Consider the following 18,052-nt stretch of genomic DNA (forward strand, 5'->3'; position numbering starts at 1 on the left):
GGTTATAATAAAAATGAAATTTTACCCTTGATTTTTGGGTCGTTACATTCAAACTTCAAATACATTACTTCCTTATTCCTATAACATCAATATATAGGCATTTGGAAGTCCGATATCGAATAGAAGTAGTTGCATTTCTTACTTGTATCATGCATAGTGGATAAGATTTTTTTTTCGAAAAAATTGTTGGAGAAAAAAAAATCAAGTTACTCACCATCTAAGTAGGGCAACTCCTAAACTTTTGATCAATATTATCCTTACTCCAACTCGCATAAGTCTTCGATTGTATTTCACATTTATATATACATGTAGATTTGTACTTAGATATTTCACATTTACGTATACATGTAGATTTGTACTTTAGATTAAACTTCAATATTGAAGCTCGTTCAATTTGATGATAACGACATTGTAAAAACTTCTCAATACAATCTACATTAACTTCTCAATACAATCTACATTTTAAAATTGTGAGCGAATGATGTACACTTTGACATTGGACGATCTTTACCAACCTACCAATCTCATTATCTTGTCAACATCAACGTGTAATGTCACATTGAAAAAAAAATTATCAAGTCAGCAAAAAATATGTTGGTTAAAATGAGAAGAACATAACAGAAAATAAAAATAGAAACCCCTATGGGCAAAATAAAAATAAGATGCGATTATTAATCGGAGTTTTTCAACATTTCCTTTTACAAATCTGTCATATTTTAGCACACACTTTTTTAAAAATGTTTTTTTGAACAATCCCTATCATTTACTAAAGTCACATGATATTCATTTATAATTCTAATCAATTGCATTTTATGGATAGGCCCCTCCGTTAAAATTCAAATTTTCAAAACGCACCCAACCCCTTCTCTCTCTCTCTCTCTCTCTCTCTCTCTCTCTCTCTCTCTCATCTATGGGTGCTTGTTTCAGCAAGAACACCAAAACCACCGCTCTTCAGCCTGCTTCCCCGCAATCCGACCTCAAATCGAGCCCTCAACAACCACAGAACACGAAGAATGATCAACAGGTTTTCAAGAAGGAGATTTTCGTCATCAAACACCGAATCAGCCATGAACTCAAAAGACACGAAGATGAAGACGACCCCAATGTGTTAAACCCTAGTTCTACAGCTGGCGACGCTCAATCTCGGAGTTCAGGAGGAGCTAGGACGAGAACCTCTAGTTGCACCAAGGAAGAAGTGGATGCGATTCTGATACAATGTGGCAGGCTTAGCCGGAATAATTCCTCCGGATCTCAAAACCCTAATCGCAGAAGAAGATACTCTCGTTCCAAGAGGAGCTTCGATTCCGATTTGGACGCCAGTTTGAAGAATGACGACGGTGATGATGATAAGACTGAAAACGATGAGGCATTGCACAACCACTACCACCGGCACAGGGAGGAGGTTAGGGTTTCGTCTCCTTCTAGAATGCGACGCCACAGGTCTTGCAGTAAAGAAAGAAGAATAAGTATATCTCCTAGTAGGAGGTCTGAATCACCTTTTCGTAGTGTAAACACCGGGGCGACCGACGTCGGCAGTAGCAATAGGCCGGCGAAGATGGTTTCAGTTCCAGCAACTAACAAGAGCAACAATGGTGGTAGCGAACAACCAAATACCAGTACTGTTAAGAGGATTCACGTGAAGCGAAATGTATCTCCGGCGAGGACACACCTTCAGGTTTTCACCGACAGCTCAAGCCAAGAACAAATCGACAGAGGGGAGACTGATCCTTTGCGTCATAGAAGGAAATCGTTAGCAGAGATTGACAACAACGCCGGTAGAACTCCACAGTCCAGCAACCCAAAAATGGCGGCGATGGTTCCTCCAAGAACCCGAAGGTTATCTCGTGATCTAGACATGAATACAGAAACGATATCTGACCCTACTCCACCATCTTACGCTAGTTTGCTACTTGAGGATATCCACAACTTCCACCAAAAGAACAATAATAGTGGCGGTGCCGCCACAGCACAACCAGCTTTTGAACTTCCGGCGTGTGTTACAAAAGCTTGCTCGATCATGGACGCAGTTGCTGACCTTAATTCCAATAACTTTGCTGGTTTCCGGGAATCAAATTCAGGTGAACCCATAACACGAGAGCAGAAATTGAGCCAATTGGGGGGATTTCAGAGAGAATTACGTGATTATTATCCAAAGAAGGGAATTGGGCGTGGTTCTCGAAGTGCTTACTCCATTGCTGATGGCAAAATGGTTGCTTTAACTTAAATTGTTTGTATCAATTGCAGTACATTTGTATTATGTGTTTTTGTAAACTTGCTAATCATTTATGTAGTTTTTTCAACAATTGAATTCTTATCTTTTGGACTATTTTAAATGATCCCAAACCAAAGACCATTTATGTCTTTTACACATAGAATGATAGAAGATACCAAAACACTGAAACAAAATACTCATGTTTTGTCCTATGCATACAATTTGTGTCATTGATATCAGTTTCAATCCCACTTTAAATGTTATTTGCAAGAATAAGGAGGGTATTCATGCCTTTTCCACGTATAAAAAACCTAAAGAACATGATCATACTGATAAATAGTTGATTACATCGAAATGTATATCTACAAGTATTGTTTCAATGTGCTTAATGAGCACATAAAACTATCATGGAAAATTCCATTCCTTTAAGCAAGATGTGCTCGAAGTGTGATCATATATACCTTGTTTGGAACTCTATTAAGAGCCCTCTAAATTGCACTATATAATTTGATATAATAATTCGGTTCATTTGACAACATTTTTGTAGTTGACCATGTATATAGCACCAACTGTAACAACCGCTCCCGTGAGTTGAATTGGGGAGAAAGTTTCCCCAAGATAAAGGAATCTGTAAACCAAGAAAAAAAATTAAGAATCAAACCAAAATGATGCAAAACAAGTTATACTGTGTTTGACATGTATCAGATTGGGACTGTATTATTGTAATTGAAGTTACCCAAAAACCGAAGCAAACATTGGAGTTAGAAAGGTAAGGGAGCTAAGCTTTGTCAAGCTACCTACAAGTTCCAAAAATGTAACATTATTGTATAATTGTAGAAATGAAAGTATGATGCTATAAATATATAATCATCAAAACAATACAAAATAATATCATCAAAATGAAGATTGAAGATGACCTCTTGTAGCATTGTAGAAGTATACACCATAGCTAATAGCACTACCAAACACGGACGTATACAGAAGGGCAAAAACGTCATTTGTCGTGAGATCGTTCAGTCCTCCACTGACGGCGGGATCATGAGCAAGAATCGACAACACCGCCAATGGAATCCCACCAAGAACCAAGTGCTGCAAGAATATTTCCAACGGAAATTTCAAATGCAAGAAATAGCAACGAACTTTCATTTATCTGTTTCTTACGAATTTACACATTTGACCCTCGTAATCATTACAAATTTACAAGATTCTCATATACTGTCATTAGAACAAGTTGTACTGCATTTGGCATACATTAGCGACAATGACTCGCTCTCCATCTCTTGTTTATGCAAAAAGACATAAATGCCCTTGGAGAAAGTAGGGTTGTTAGTTGTTACTTACCCACCCGGTTGCCATAACCGGATCCGAATATTTGGAAACCCACCGGACCATAACCGTACCCACCGCCATGCTTTGAGCCGCTAGAAGCATCCACCATTCCCCGCTCCCCCATAATGAAAAATTATTTTCATTAAATGAAATTGCAGGAATCTGTCAATAATCAGAATAAATGAAAGTAAAAAGTAAGGATAATTATGTAATTTTACATTTCACTCAACAAGTTTTATTAATTAATATACCTCAAGAAGTGCAAGGCCTACAACACCGAGGATTAGACCTGTAATTCCAACTAAGCCGATAGTTTCACCGAATAAAAAGGAAGCAAGAATACAAACTGTCAAAGGCTGTGAATCAATTATAACCTGAAATAAAATATCAATATATTTGGTCAAACTTTTGACCTGTATAAATATAAATAATACTAAGCTTATGATTATAAATGTAACTAATTTATATAAAACATACACTGCCAAGCCCAGCTGATGTTTTTTCCAATCCTTTTGCTAAAAATCCCTGAAATGCATCACAAAATATAATCAAATTCAATACAAATCAAGAATCATGAAAAAGATATAATTTTTATCCTCCTGTCTTCGATTAAATCTGCAAAGATTTCCACTTTGGATGTTTGAGAAACTTGTGATTTTACAATTAGCTGCAAATCTCAAGTGGGAGTTACCTATGTGTTATCATTCGAGCTTATTCATGCAAACGCAATTGATTTTGTTTGAAGAGATGAATAAATATGAACAATTTGAAGTCATGCTAACAAAATTATTGAAGTCTAGGAAACGAATTAACCTGAAAACAAGTAGCATCAACAAGGGCGAATAGTGCAATAGACAGCCAAGCAATTAGTCCCGATGGCATTTTCCGGCCACGAGAAGCAGCGAAAGCAACCAGTAAAAATCCAGAAGGAATCAATCGGAAGGAGGAGATGAAAAGGGGTCCGGTTTTGGGCAAAACTTCCTTCATCGCCACCATAGCCGTACCCCAGAAGAAAAACGGCGACACCAGTAACGCCCATTCCAATACTACGTCAGTTAACGAAGCTGTTACTGGTTCGGTAATTTCATAATCGCCCTTTCCCTCTGAGGGAAAAACGCATTCCACATCGGTTCCGGTTCCAACACAATCGATTTCAGATGATGTTGGTGAAGAGATGGTGTCGAATTGGGTTTCGGAATCGGAAGCTCTGGTTTTGAAGGAGATGCGGATGTGATTTGAGGAAATTTTGAGGGTGGTGAAGGGGAGAGATGGGTGTGGTAGTGAGATTGATAGTAGTGGTTTAGATGTAGAAGTAGAAGAAGAGGGGAGGTGGTTTTTGGTGACATCGTGGCGGCAGCGGAGGTGGGTAGTCGGAAAGGAAGGAAAATAAGAGGAAGTGGCGGAGGGCGAGGTGCTGCCATGGCAGGTCGGGAAAGAAGAAGAGGGAAAGGCCATTTCCCCCTGTTGATTACCTGACTACTTTAGACTCATGTTTTGTTGGTTGAAAAATGAAATAAGTAAAATATGAACCCATAGCTTGCAGTTAGATTATCTATGTTCGAGATAACACCCGAGGGTAAGTCAAGGTAAACAAAATTATGAAACTATAAAGTATTTTTACAAGGTAGAATGCTATTCTCACACAGCCAAACCAAGTAATTTTATCCCCCTTTTTTTTTTATAATTATTTCTTAAAATAATAAATTACCTTCTATTAAGAGAATGGTCCGAATCCCCCCCCCCCCCCCCCCCCCCTTTTTTTAATTATTTCTTAAAATAATAAATTACCTTCTGATTAAGAGAATGGTCGAAATTTTATTCGGTTTATAAGTTAGATGTTGACTTGTCTTGACCTACGTGGACGCTAACATGTCACGTCATTGTAGCCCGACCAACTTACGAGTTTTTTTTTCAAAGTTTTTTTTTCCTAAGGGTACAAAATCAAGTTTTTAGCATTTAAAACATCATTGTAAAAAGTAAAGGAGTCACCCGGTGAACCTCTTCCTAATCATCAGTTTTATTGTGCCTATGATTAAATAAATTGCAACGTAGTACAAACTTCAAAACACACTTTACCCAAAACAAACACAAACTCTCTCTCTCTCTCTCTCTATATATATATATATATATATATATATATATATATATATATATATATATATATCACTCTCTCTTTCTCAATAACATAAACATAGACTTTCTACCTATGAGATCTTTTCCATTGGATCCCTCCTACTCTCCATCCTCCTCCTCTTTCGTTGCAACCATCGTCTCACAACCCGCCACCATCTGCAATATTGGCACTCCTTTCTGCCACATCTTTTCCCCTGGCTCACCAATTGCTCCGCCATCTTCTCCCTTTCAACCACGATTTGCTCCTCCCTTTCTACACTTACCTCCCTCGCCTTTCTCAGTTGTCACGTTCACATCGTTCACTTCCCCGCCTCCCTTTCCACCTGCTTCAATTCTTTGACTTCATACTTGATGAAGTAGGCTCTTCAACAAGCTTTTTTGTTCCCGGAGAACTTACATAGGTGTTTTTATTATGTCTATTATACCTCTTCATAGGAGTTGTTGTCATTTGTTCTCCGGTTCTTTTTTATTTCCTCAAAATTGGAGGACTATTTGATGGTTTATTCTTCTCCAATCATTTAGACTTACAAGTACTACTTGGATGATGTTTATATGGATGATCTTCTTGAGCTAGACGTTCCATCAGATGCATATTGTGTTGCCATTTTCTTCTATGACTTAATTCTTTCATCATTTTTAACCTTTTAACTACAGTGGTCGTTGATTACCATCCTGACGGCTATAATTGAAAAAGTCTTAACTAAAAGGTCAAGCTTGATATAGGTCAATTATAGGAGTTTTTGGATGTGCCAAAATCAGATAATGGTTTGATGAAATCATATGCATACTTAGGTATTCAACATTTATCCTCCATATTCGATTTGCTCCTACCTCCAATCTAATTAATGTGAGTTTAAAGAATCAGGCAATCATAATCATAGTTGTTGCTACACAGGCTTCTGTGTGTCTTGATAGTAATCCTCATGGGACTACATCTAATTAACACCAAAGAAGTCATGTTGCACAAGATCAACAAATACTAGGTTAGAAAGCTATATCGAGGGTTGGACCCCAATATTGCTCTCCGATGCCTAAATTAGATATTTCTTTGTGTTCTATTTTATAAAATATGCCTTCTTGCTTACCGTTGCTATTGTAAGAACTTACCTTTATATATGTGAGGCTTGGTCCGATTTATGGCTTTCTTGCATATATCATGTGTTAGTCCATAGGTTGCTAAAAGATCTTGTATGCTCAAGAATCATATTAAAGTGATATTACTAATTAACATATAGATACTAATGGGTCACACTAACAATAACTTGATACAATTGATTATTTATTAGAAATTGATATTAACAAATATTCATAAACTCTTATAACTGATTGGGAAAATATTTATTTCATGGAAATAATTATCTTACAATTACAAGTAACATATTATTTCATATTGTATGAATTAATAAGTCATGCACAACCTTTTGGACTAATTAAGTCTTTTTGACTTTTACCTAGAGATAAATTTTATATTTTATAAACTTGGTTTTACAAAATTCAAACCTTTACACTTCTTTTTTATACGAAATTTGAAAATTTGAGCTAGAGAAAAGAATGATGGCCTTTTGCATTCTTTAATCAAAAGAAATAACGTATGGATGCATGCATGGGAGACACACTTGTCCTATGTCATAAGGTCTTAAGGATTAAAGACCTTAAGGTATTGTTTTCACTTTATACAAGACTTGACGCTTTCATTTTGGCCATAACTTGGGCATTAAGACCGTAACCCTCTAGCCTCTCTCATATTCTCTTCTTTTTCTTTGAACACTTTAAGAAAGTGCTATTTGTTTATGCTCTCTTTAAGTTCATATTGGTTATGAACTTCAAGCTTAATAGTTAAGAGTTCTGGACTAGCATCTACATCAAGTTGAATCATTGTTGATGTCTCTAACGTTCATCATTCTCCATCAACTTCTAAGCCTCCCAAGAGGACCCAAAGGACTATAAAGGTTGTTATTTGTTCGTCTCTTCTTTGGTTCATACTTTAATTTTTCCATAACTTGCAAGATGATCATTTGTGGGTTGAAACTCGTTTTATGTTATTCAAATAATCAAGTCTTTTGTTTCATAAAATCATGTTTTTGAAACTAATTTTGAATAAAAAAACCCAACAATTGGTATCAAAGCCACCTTGCAAGTTTGGTTAGATTTTTTTGATTTTTGGAAATCTTAGTTTTTGGAGAATATGGATAACTTGGTTTTGTATAAAAACAAGTTCATGATGTGCATAAACTAGCCAAGGACCATTGTGTTTGTTGTGTTTGTTGTTCTTATTATAAAAATGGTTGTAATAATTTATTTATTCATATGATATGTAATAAATTAAATAGATTCATTTTCTTGGTTTATTTTTGTAAATAATAGATTAGTTGTTATAAATAATTTATTTCTACAAAAATGTAACAAGAAATGAAGTTAAGGCCATTTTTTGAAGACTAAAGAGCAATTTTTGAGATTAAGAGCATGCTGGAAGTTAGTGACAGTTTCTGAAAAGTGTCACTAATGTTATTTCTTAAGGATTGTTGGACTTTTAGCGACAGTTCCTGAAATATTGCTTTCAAGAAGTTTTTCCAATCTTTTGTAATCAATGAGTGTTTTCTAAAGTGGGAGCTTCTACAACAACCCTACAATAAGATTTTTTTGGTCCCTTAAAATGTCCCTTTAGGAATGGACTTGATATTTTTGTGTTGGATCACCAAAATGTCATTAGTTGGTTATGTTTATGCACATTTATTTTATGCATGTTTGTGTTGCTTATTTTATATAATTATTATGTGTATTTGATAAACTAGTTTTTCACATGATAAAATAATTTTTGGACAAAATAAACATCACATGGAGTTTGGGTTTCAAAATTTATAATGTGGACATAAGATGTAAAAAGTTATTGTTTTAAAATTAATTCGGTTTTATAAAAACGGTAATAACGTCAATTTTTGAAATACTCAATAATAAGTTTTAAAATGGTGATTTTTGCAACTTATACAAATTCGAAATATATAAGTAATAAAAGGAAGTTTTATTAAATATATAAAAGGTTCATGTAACATCCCGTCTCCAGGTATAAAATTTAAATTGTTTATTCATTTTATCAGGGCTACTCGACGAGTTAGAGGCTCAAACTCGTCGAGTAGAGATTTAAATAGTCGCGTGGATTTTAGAGGCAACTCGACAAGTTGGAGCTGAGTGAAAAAACCATAATTTTCAAGGTTTGTACCCTATTCCGCCTCCCTTATCACCTTAGCACCCTGAGAGAAACCCTAAACACGCTATTATCATCTGAGAGAGAGAGAGAGAGAGAGAGAGAGAGAGGCTAAGAGTGTGTGTTTTGGTGCATTATTTAAAGGAGCTTGAGGAGCAAAAGGCTTGGAACTAGAAGGAGACCTTGGATCCGACATTCATTCAATGTTAGCATCCATTTGGAAGTAAAAAGCCATTACATTGACCACTTGATTGTTAGATCTCTCCGTTGGAGAGTTTATGGTCATTTTTAGCTTTTCCCTTGGGTCCTTATTGTGACATCCCCAAATTTCTCGGCCAGAAAAGACCGATTTGTTTATGCTTTGTTTTATAAATCAGAGTAATCGTTTAAAGAAAATGGTTGCGAAATTTGTTCCCAAAACAAGATATGATAAAAACTTATCAAAACATTTCTCAAAGAGAATATATTTTCATTAAATAATAAAACCTCGGGATGTCATGTTCCGATACAGACATATAAGCATAAACAGAACATACATTCATTTACTCTAGTGATTTACATCTCCTTTAATCTCTCAGTGCAAAGCAGCTTCGTATCGATACCTGTGATACAATTAAACTGAGTGGGTCAGGCTTGGGAGCCTGGTGAGCATATAGGGTTTTCAACCCACAATAATATAATTATTATATTCAATCATCAAACAATCAACCCAATTACCCATCCCCATTATCTTCTTTTAATCTTCCCTAAAGATATTATCCTAAGGGTTATCTCCTATATCATATTTACCGCTCATCTCCTTACATCTTATATCCTTATATGCTTGTTCCTAAGAACGTTTCCTAAGGATCATTGCCTACATTGCATAGACAATACTAATTCGGGGATCACTCCCTCAATATATGTCTAGTAAGGGTTAGGGTATCATCGCATGATTACGCAGCCACAACATCGCCTGGACTCGTAAATCATAATAAGGGTTAGACTATCATCGCATGAATACGTAGCCACAACATCACCTGGACTCGTAATTCATAGTAAGGGTTAGTCTATCATCGCATGAATACGTAGCCACAACATCGCCTGGACTCATAATTCATAGTAAGGGTTAGAATATCATTGCATGAATACGTAGCCACAACATCGCCTGGACTCGTAATTCATCACCTACAGGTTATGAGCCTGCTGGTGTTTCCACGGGGTCATCTAGAATAGTCTGTGGTCACCATCTATACTCTGGTAGATGACTACATCGCCAAATTGCCACATCGTTGGTCAAGTTTATGGTATTTCCTCTCATCTCACATTACATATTTATCATCACCTATCTATCATCACCTAATTCTCATCACCTATTTCTCATCACCTAATTATCATCACACATCATCTAATTCATCTACCTATGTTCTACCAAACATATTTGTAGATATAAAATACATATATGTATTAACTCGTTTAATACCTATATAAAACATCCATTCCACACTCATCTCAAATAAACAACAATATATAAACACATAACACGTATTTCATAGCAAATACTTAATATATATGTTAGAAGAAAGTGATCACATACTCACACGTATACACAACAATATATATACACATAGCATGTATTTTATAAAATACTTCATATCTATGTGTAAGATGAAACTGACTATACACTCACTTGATTAGAAGATGATCGGACAGCACTACGACTTGTAGAAGTAGTATTCTTTGGAGAAACCGGGATCACTTCACACACCGGGTTTCTCGCGGGCAGAGCTTCGGCTCGAAAACTCTTTTCTTCTCGGGATCTTCGGGCTTCGGGACTCGCTTCGGTTCTCGGGGTGATACCGGGGCTTCGGGTGGTTAAAATTGCACGTAAAACGATGTAATATGGGAGAGAGATGAGAGAATGAGCAACCAAACTTGACTGGCCCTTCAAATCTATTTATAGGGTAAAACTGGCCCTTGCCACGTCGTGTGCTTGGTCATCATTGCATGCGTCATCACAAGTTGCATCTGGGGGACTCCCGGAGGTGTCAGGAGACTTGCCACGTCGTGGTCTCTAACAGTTTTGGGGTTTCGTGCCCCGAACTTCAGAAATTCATAACTTTCACATACGAACTCCATTTTCGACGTTCTTTATATCGACGCGAAGGTGAGATTATGATTTACAACTCTCGTTTAGACTTCATTGGCTAATTTTGACTTTATTTTTAATATATTATAATTATATTACTTATATAATATCTTTAGTAGGCCGGGACAGGAAAACTCCGTTCGAAATTCATAACTCCTTCATCTGAACTCCGTTTTTGTGTGTCTTTTTATCGTTGGAATAATATCGAAGAAATATTAGACTCTCGTTTAGATCACTAAGGATAGATATCTATCTACCTTAAATTCACTATTTACGTCGCGCTGTGTCATGCCGGTTCTGTCGCGAAACTTCGACATGTCATAACTGATGGGTTTTGAGCATTCTAACACTTCCTAAGTGTACATGCAACCCTAATAACCTTGGATCTATGTTTGTTTAATTATCATGCAAAGTTGAATTCCAAGGTTATATTCCTATCTAGCATACATGGGGAACAATTTTAATTTAAAGTATAGATAGAATAACTTACCTTGTTGTTGTTTGTGTTCCTTGAAACCTTGTGAGCCTAGCACCCCAAGTGTGATGCCTCAAATGCTTCACACAACACCAAATGCTCTTGGAAGAACTTATGAGAGAGCACACACTTCTCAAAATCGGCCAAGCCCTCTTGTTTTTTAGTGTAGCCGATTTTAGGTGGAGAACATGTTACTTATATAGTGTTGACACATCTAGGGTTAAACCCTAATGTGTCATGACTCTTCATTTCCATGACCCATGGGTTTGTAACTCCCATGGAGCATCCTATGGGTGGAACCCAACTTGATAATCCATGGAGCCTCTTAGCCCACTATACAAGATATGGATGATTTACATAATCAACCCATATATTTAATTAGTTATCTTTTGATCACATAATTAATTATAAATTAATTCTTGATCAAACTAATCAAATAATATTATTAATATATTAGAACTTATAATATATTAATAATCTCCAAGTGTTATTTCTCTCATTTAGTCTATCCAATTGCACGGTGCCATGCAACCCAAATGGACCATGCCGGGTCGGGTCAAGTACATACCAGAAATAGTTATGGACTTAGACACCTTATCCAATAGTCTCCCACTTGGATAAGTCTAATAACTATTACTGCAAGTATGACTTCAGGAACCGATCGACAATCGTAGCTCTTTACAAGGTTTCTCGGAACTGAGAAGATGATGGTACGCCATTTAAGATAAGTGATCATATAATCCTCTGTTCTAGATATCAGTCGGACAAATACACGAAACAATGTCTTACTTATTGTCCAACAGTTTGTTTCCCGATTTCCGATTTGTTCGACAAAGAACTTAATTGAACACATCAACTTAGTTCTAACCGGGCCCGGTACATAGGTCAAAACAAAATCATCGAGGGGCCCAGATATCAGCTTCTAATCCAAGAAGGAACAGATAAACTTCGACTCATATGTTTGTTCTACCATCATTGAATTACACACAAGAGCACGATTTATAACATCGAGTTACCAATGCGTTTTTCGTACAATCAATGCATAACCAACTTGTAAGTAACAAATCATATCTCTAGGTTTGAAGTCTTATACGATATTACCGTCTCACGATCACTCGAGATAGAATTCCATGAAGTGATTCCAGTGAGCGTGGGTTGAGTCCAATGCTCAAAACTTTTGAGCACTCATGATTGTTGTAGCCTTATCCAAGACCTCTACAACCAAACATGACAGTCTTGATTCATATCTACTTCCGACATATGACCAACTGTGGAGGTTTGAATAATATGTTATACCAAACAAAAATTATTCTGGAAGTCAAAACATGCAAAAGAAATATAGTAAACGATCGACAAGAGATAGAAACACTTTACTCATAAATAAAACACTTTTATTCATCATCAGATGTCAATTACACTTTACAAATTTCGAGGTTATCTAACTATTAAATCTAATATCATCCTTTAGCCCTATGCTCCGAGCATGCTGGAGATGCTTAACCCGAGTCAGTCCCTTCGTGAGGGGATCTGCCGGATTCTCATCTGATGATACCCTCTTTGCCACGAAGAGTCCTTCTTCGATCCGATGTCTGATGAAATGGTATTTTCTGTCGATGTGTCTGGATCTCCCGTGAACCCTTGGTTCCTTGGCTAAGGCAACAGCACTTTCACTATCACAGAAAATTTCCATTGGCTCTTTAATAGCTGGTACAACTCCAAGGTCTCCAATGAAGTTCCTCAGCCATAACGCCTCCTTTGCCGCCTCGCTAGCTGCAATATACTCTGATTCACAAGTAGAATCTGCCACTGTCTCTTGCTTGGAACTCTTCCAAGAAATTGCTCCTCCATTGAGGGTAAAGACCCAGCCCGACTGAGAGCGAAAATTATCCCTATCAGTCTGGAAGCTAGCATCACTATACCCTACAACTCTCAAGTCATCACTCCCACCGAGGGTAAGGACCCAGTCCTTAGTCCTTCGTAGGTACTTGAGAATGTTCTTTACCACAGTCCAGTGTGCCTTGCCAGGGTTCCCCTGAAACCTGCTAACCATGCTCAGGGCAAAAGCTACATCAGGTCGAGTACACGTCATAGCATACATGATCGATCCTACAGCCGAAGCATAAGGTACTCGACTCATTTGTGCTATCTCAACCTCAGTGCTAGGGCTTTGTTCTTACTCAGTTTGGCGTTACTCTGGATGGGCAACTCTCCTTTCTTAGAGTCTTGCATGCTGAATCTCTTCAGCACCTTATCCAAGTAGGTACTTTGACTAAGTCCAATTAGTCTTTTACTCCGATCTCTTAAGATCCTTATCCCTAAAATATAGGCAGCTTCACCAAGGTCCTTCATAGCGAAACACTTTCCAAGCCAGGACTTTACTTCCTGCAGGGTTGGAATGTCGTTTCCTATGAGTAGTATGTCATCCACATACAATACCAAAAAGCTAACTATACTCCCACTAGCCTTGACATACACACAAGATTCATCTTCACTCCTAGAAAAGCCAAATTCCTTGACCTTTTCATCAAAGCAAAGATTCCATCTGCGAGGTGCTTGCTTTAATCCATAAATGGACTTCTCAAGCTTACACACTCTATTAGGGTACTCGTTGCTGACAAAAACCTCTGGCTGACTCATGTAAACATCTTCAGCCAACTTTCCATTAAGGAAAGCGGTTTTGACATCCATTTGCCAAATTTCATAGTCATGAAATGCGGCTATGGCTAACATAACCCTAATAGACTTAATCTTGGCTACTGGAGAAAAGGTCTCATCATAATCCACTCCAGGAATTTGAGAGAATCCCTTTGCGACCAATCGAGCCTTATAAGTGTGTACATTACCATCCATATCGGTCTTCTTCTTGAAGATCCATTTGCACCCTACTGTCTTACGACCTGGTACATTCTCAACCAAGTTCCAAACTTGATTGTCATATATGGATTGTATCTCGCTATCCATAGCCTCTTTCCATTTAGCAGACTCGGGGCCTACCATGGCTTCCTCGTAGCTGTTAGGGTCATCTTGACTTACTAGTGTCCTATCACTAATAAGTGTCTCACCTTCTACAGTAATATGGAATCCATAGTAATGCTCAGGTACACTCCTAACTCTCGTGGAACGCCTCAGAGGTACAGATTCGTCAATTGGCTCAACAGGAGTTTCCTCCTCAAGTTGAGGGCTAGAGTTTGAAGTTCCTTCACCACTTGACTCTTGAACTTCTTCAAGATCAATTTGCCTCCCACTATCTCCTTGGCTTATAAACTCTCTTTCTCGAAAGACTCCTCTTCTTGCTACAAAGACCACATTGTCACTAGGTCTGTAGAAGAGGTAACCAAAGGATTGCTGTGGGTAGCCGATGAAAATACACCTCTCGCTTCGGGGTTCGAGCTTATCATGAGTCTCGCGTCTCACAAAAGCCTCGCAACCCTAAATCTTGATGTGGTCTAGTTTAGGTACTTTACCAGTCCACATCTCGTGAGGGGTTTTGGCAACTTTCTTTGTAGGGACTAGATTAAGGATATGGGCGGCAGTCTCTAAGGCATACCCCCAGAATGAGATTGGTAGTGAGGCTCGACTCATCATGGAACGAACCATGTCCAACAAGGTTCGATTACGCCTCTCAGCCACACCATTCAACTGTGGTGTCCTGGGAGGTGTCAATTGTGAGACAATCCCATATTCCCTTAGATAGTCGAGGAACTCTGAACTAAGATACTCACCACCCCGATCGGATCGAAGCATCTTAATGTTCCTGCCCAATTGATTCTCGACTTCCTGTTTAAATTCCTTAAACTTCTCGAAAGTCTCTGACTTATGCTTGATTAAGTAGACATATCCATATCTACTGTAATCATCAGTAAAAGTAAAATAATAACGATTAGCATCCCTTGTGGCATGTTTGAATGGTCCACACACATCCGTGTGTATAAGGTCCAACAAACCTTCACCCCTTTCACACGAGCCTGTGAAGGGTGACTTTGTCATTTTTCCAAGTAAGCATGATTCGCAACTATCATTTGACTTTAGGTCAAACGACTCCAAGACTCCATCTTTTTGGAGTTGGCCTATGCGTTTCTTGATTATATGTCCAAGACGACAATGCCATAATGATGCTTTATCCAAGTTATTATTATTAGTAGAATCAATACACAAAACATCATTTCCTAAGTTATCTACAACAGACACAGCTTCATACACACCATCAAAAGGTAATGCTTTAAAATAAAGAACATTATTAAAGAAAGCATCAATAGAACCAACTTCATTATTAAACGAAAAGGTAAACCCTTGTTTGTACAAAGCATGAAAGGAAATAATATTTCTTGCCATTCCTGGCGAGTAACAACACTTATTCAAATCTAAACTAAACCCACTACTTAGCGATAAAGTATAAACTCCAATCTTGGTGACAGGTGAAGCTTTCCTGTTCCCCATGATCAAGTTTATTCTTCCTTGCTCCACATCCTCACTTCTTCTTAGTCCCTGCAAGTCACAACAAATATGAATACCACAACCGGTATCAAGGACCCAAGATTTCGGATGGGGTGAGTTATTAGAAATGATAGTGTAAATACCTGCATGGTTGGGTTTGACTTTCCCATCCTTCACATCCTGCTGGTACTTTGGGCAGTTCCACTTCCAATGAGCTTTTTCATGGCAATAGAAGCATTCAGCCTCTTTTGGGTCAGAAGAAGGAGTAATGAAACCTTTCTTGGTTCCACTTGAAGAAGAGCCATCAAGGGTCCGAGCCTTGGTACCCTTCGAAGATCTCTTTCTCTTCCTCCCTCGACTTTTCCCGATTGCCAAAACCGGAGTTGAGTTTGGAGTAGGAGTGATAGCAACCGACTTCCCCTTAAGACCTGTTTCTGCGGTCTTGAGAAGTCCCTGAAGTTTGCTGAGGGTGACCTCTTCCTTGTTCATGTGATATGTCATGCGGAATTGATCATAGCACGATGGTAAGGAGTGCAAAATGATATCTATTGCAAGCTCCTCAGGGAAGTTCACATTAAGCTTCAGCAAACGATCCACATACCTTTGCATTTTCTGCATTTGGCTCGTGACGGAATCTCCATCCTTCATCATGGTTGTTGTCATGGAGCAGATGATTTCGTACCTCTCTTGTCGTGCACTTTGATGGTATCTTTCCATCAAATCTTGGTGCATTTCATAAGGGTAGAAATCCTCATAGGACTTTTGGAGTTCTGCTGTCATTGTGGCCAACATGAGCAAGCCACCTTGGTTGCATCTCTTTCATGAGTATGAAAGTCAGCGATCTCCTGGGGAGTTGCAGTGGACTCATCAAGTTCCTTAAGCTCCTTGTCAAGGACATATTCTTTGTCCTCGTAGCGGGTAATCATCCTGATGTTTCTGATCCATTCATTGAAGTTGGATCCATCAAAGGTGACTTTCCCACACAAACTCATAAGAGTAAAGGAGCCATTAGGATTCGAGCCAGAAGCATTATTTGAAGACATCTGAAAGAGGAGAACAAGTTTAGTATAGATTTAAGAGAGTCCTTAATAAAACACCCAAATGTAATATTAAGGCTAGGATCCAATCACAATATAATATAACTTAGAAGAGGTATGCCGTAATCTAAGCTATACCATATTTGAAAGGTAGGTGAATGACGATTCACCAATTTCCACCACGAAAACCGAAATATTAGACATAGGTTTTTTTGGTTTTTAGAAATTCCTAGATTCTTTGAGATTCAATGAACTTTTCAAAGGCATGTTTCAATCTCAAGGGGTGCCCTCCAAGTTTTGTGACTGGGATACCGAGGATCACAAAACGAGGTGTGAAGTAACCATGCAAATCACTTGGTACCCTTAAAGTTTATCACTCAATCGATGTGCCGGTAAACCACACACGCTCCACCGATACTATAATAAACCTTAAGTCACCCTTTACCTACCTTGTTAAGTCCAAGTTAGTGTGCCGGTTAACCACACACGCTCCACCAACGACTTAGACAAAGTGTAAAGTGTAATTTCATGGATTAGCACCTTATTCACATTTTCCTAAAGTAACTAAGATTGGGAATTTAATAAAACATTTAGTTACTTTATAATATTCATCATACTTTGAATGAGAGTTTATAAGTCCTTGTCTTACCCGTTCGGCTAACGACCCTCCACCAGTCAAGCAAGCGGTGGGTGAGAGTAGACACCCATTAAGTCACCATTTTATAGGCAACAACCTTATACCCACCTTATAGACCGGCTTCGTGAATGAGGCGTACTAGCGGTAAGACGACTTTGTTCTTATACATATATATATCATTATTAAATCATCATAATATAAGTATAAGGGTTGAATTTTAACTTTTAAAATTCTAGGGGTTGGAACTAAAGTTTTAACTTAACTTTATTTGCTCCAAAACTTGAGGGCAAGTTTTGTAACTTTCAAAACTTTATTTACCCTTGATTTTTTAATTTATTTAAAAAAACACATCCCCAATCCCACCCTCCTCACCTTACCTTACTTACCCCACCATTTTCCCTATTTAAATAATAGTCTTTTTAGGTAACACAGGGACCAAGTGCGTAACAAAAACAAATAGTAGGG

The 18,052-nt window shown here is 37.8% G+C and overlaps 2 protein-coding genes across 2 annotated transcripts; one reads left to right on the forward strand and one right to left on the reverse strand.

The window, feature by feature from the left end:
- Positions 1-822: 822 nt before the first annotated feature.
- On the forward strand, positions 823-2,303 carry LOC145010725 (uncharacterized protein At1g65710-like). Its single transcript, XM_078969244.1, has one exon. The coding sequence runs from the start codon at positions 911-913 to the stop codon at positions 2,222-2,224; it is 1,314 nt and encodes a 437-aa protein (XP_078825370.1). The 5' UTR covers positions 823-910; the 3' UTR covers positions 2,225-2,303.
- A 210-nt stretch (positions 2,304-2,513) lies between these two features.
- LOC145010727 (nodulin MtN21 /EamA-like transporter family protein) lies at positions 2,514-5,056 on the reverse strand. The gene is made up of 7 exons (XM_078969245.1): positions 4,355-5,056; positions 4,019-4,066; positions 3,793-3,915; positions 3,554-3,703; positions 3,130-3,301; positions 2,949-3,009; positions 2,514-2,840 (listed from the first exon to the last, which is right to left on the reverse strand). Exons 1-7 carry the CDS (start codon positions 4,994-4,996, stop codon positions 2,738-2,740), a joined length of 1,299 nt encoding a protein of 432 aa, XP_078825371.1. The 5' UTR covers positions 4,997-5,056; the 3' UTR covers positions 2,514-2,737.
- Between the last annotated feature and the right edge of the window lie 12,996 nt (positions 5,057-18,052).

The sequence above is a fragment of the Lactuca saligna genome, chromosome 8, assembly GCF_052625555.1.
Source record: "Lactuca saligna cultivar CGN05327 chromosome 8, ASM5262555v1, whole genome shotgun sequence".
In the NCBI taxonomy this organism is placed as follows: Eukaryota; Viridiplantae; Streptophyta; class Magnoliopsida; order Asterales; family Asteraceae; genus Lactuca; species Lactuca saligna.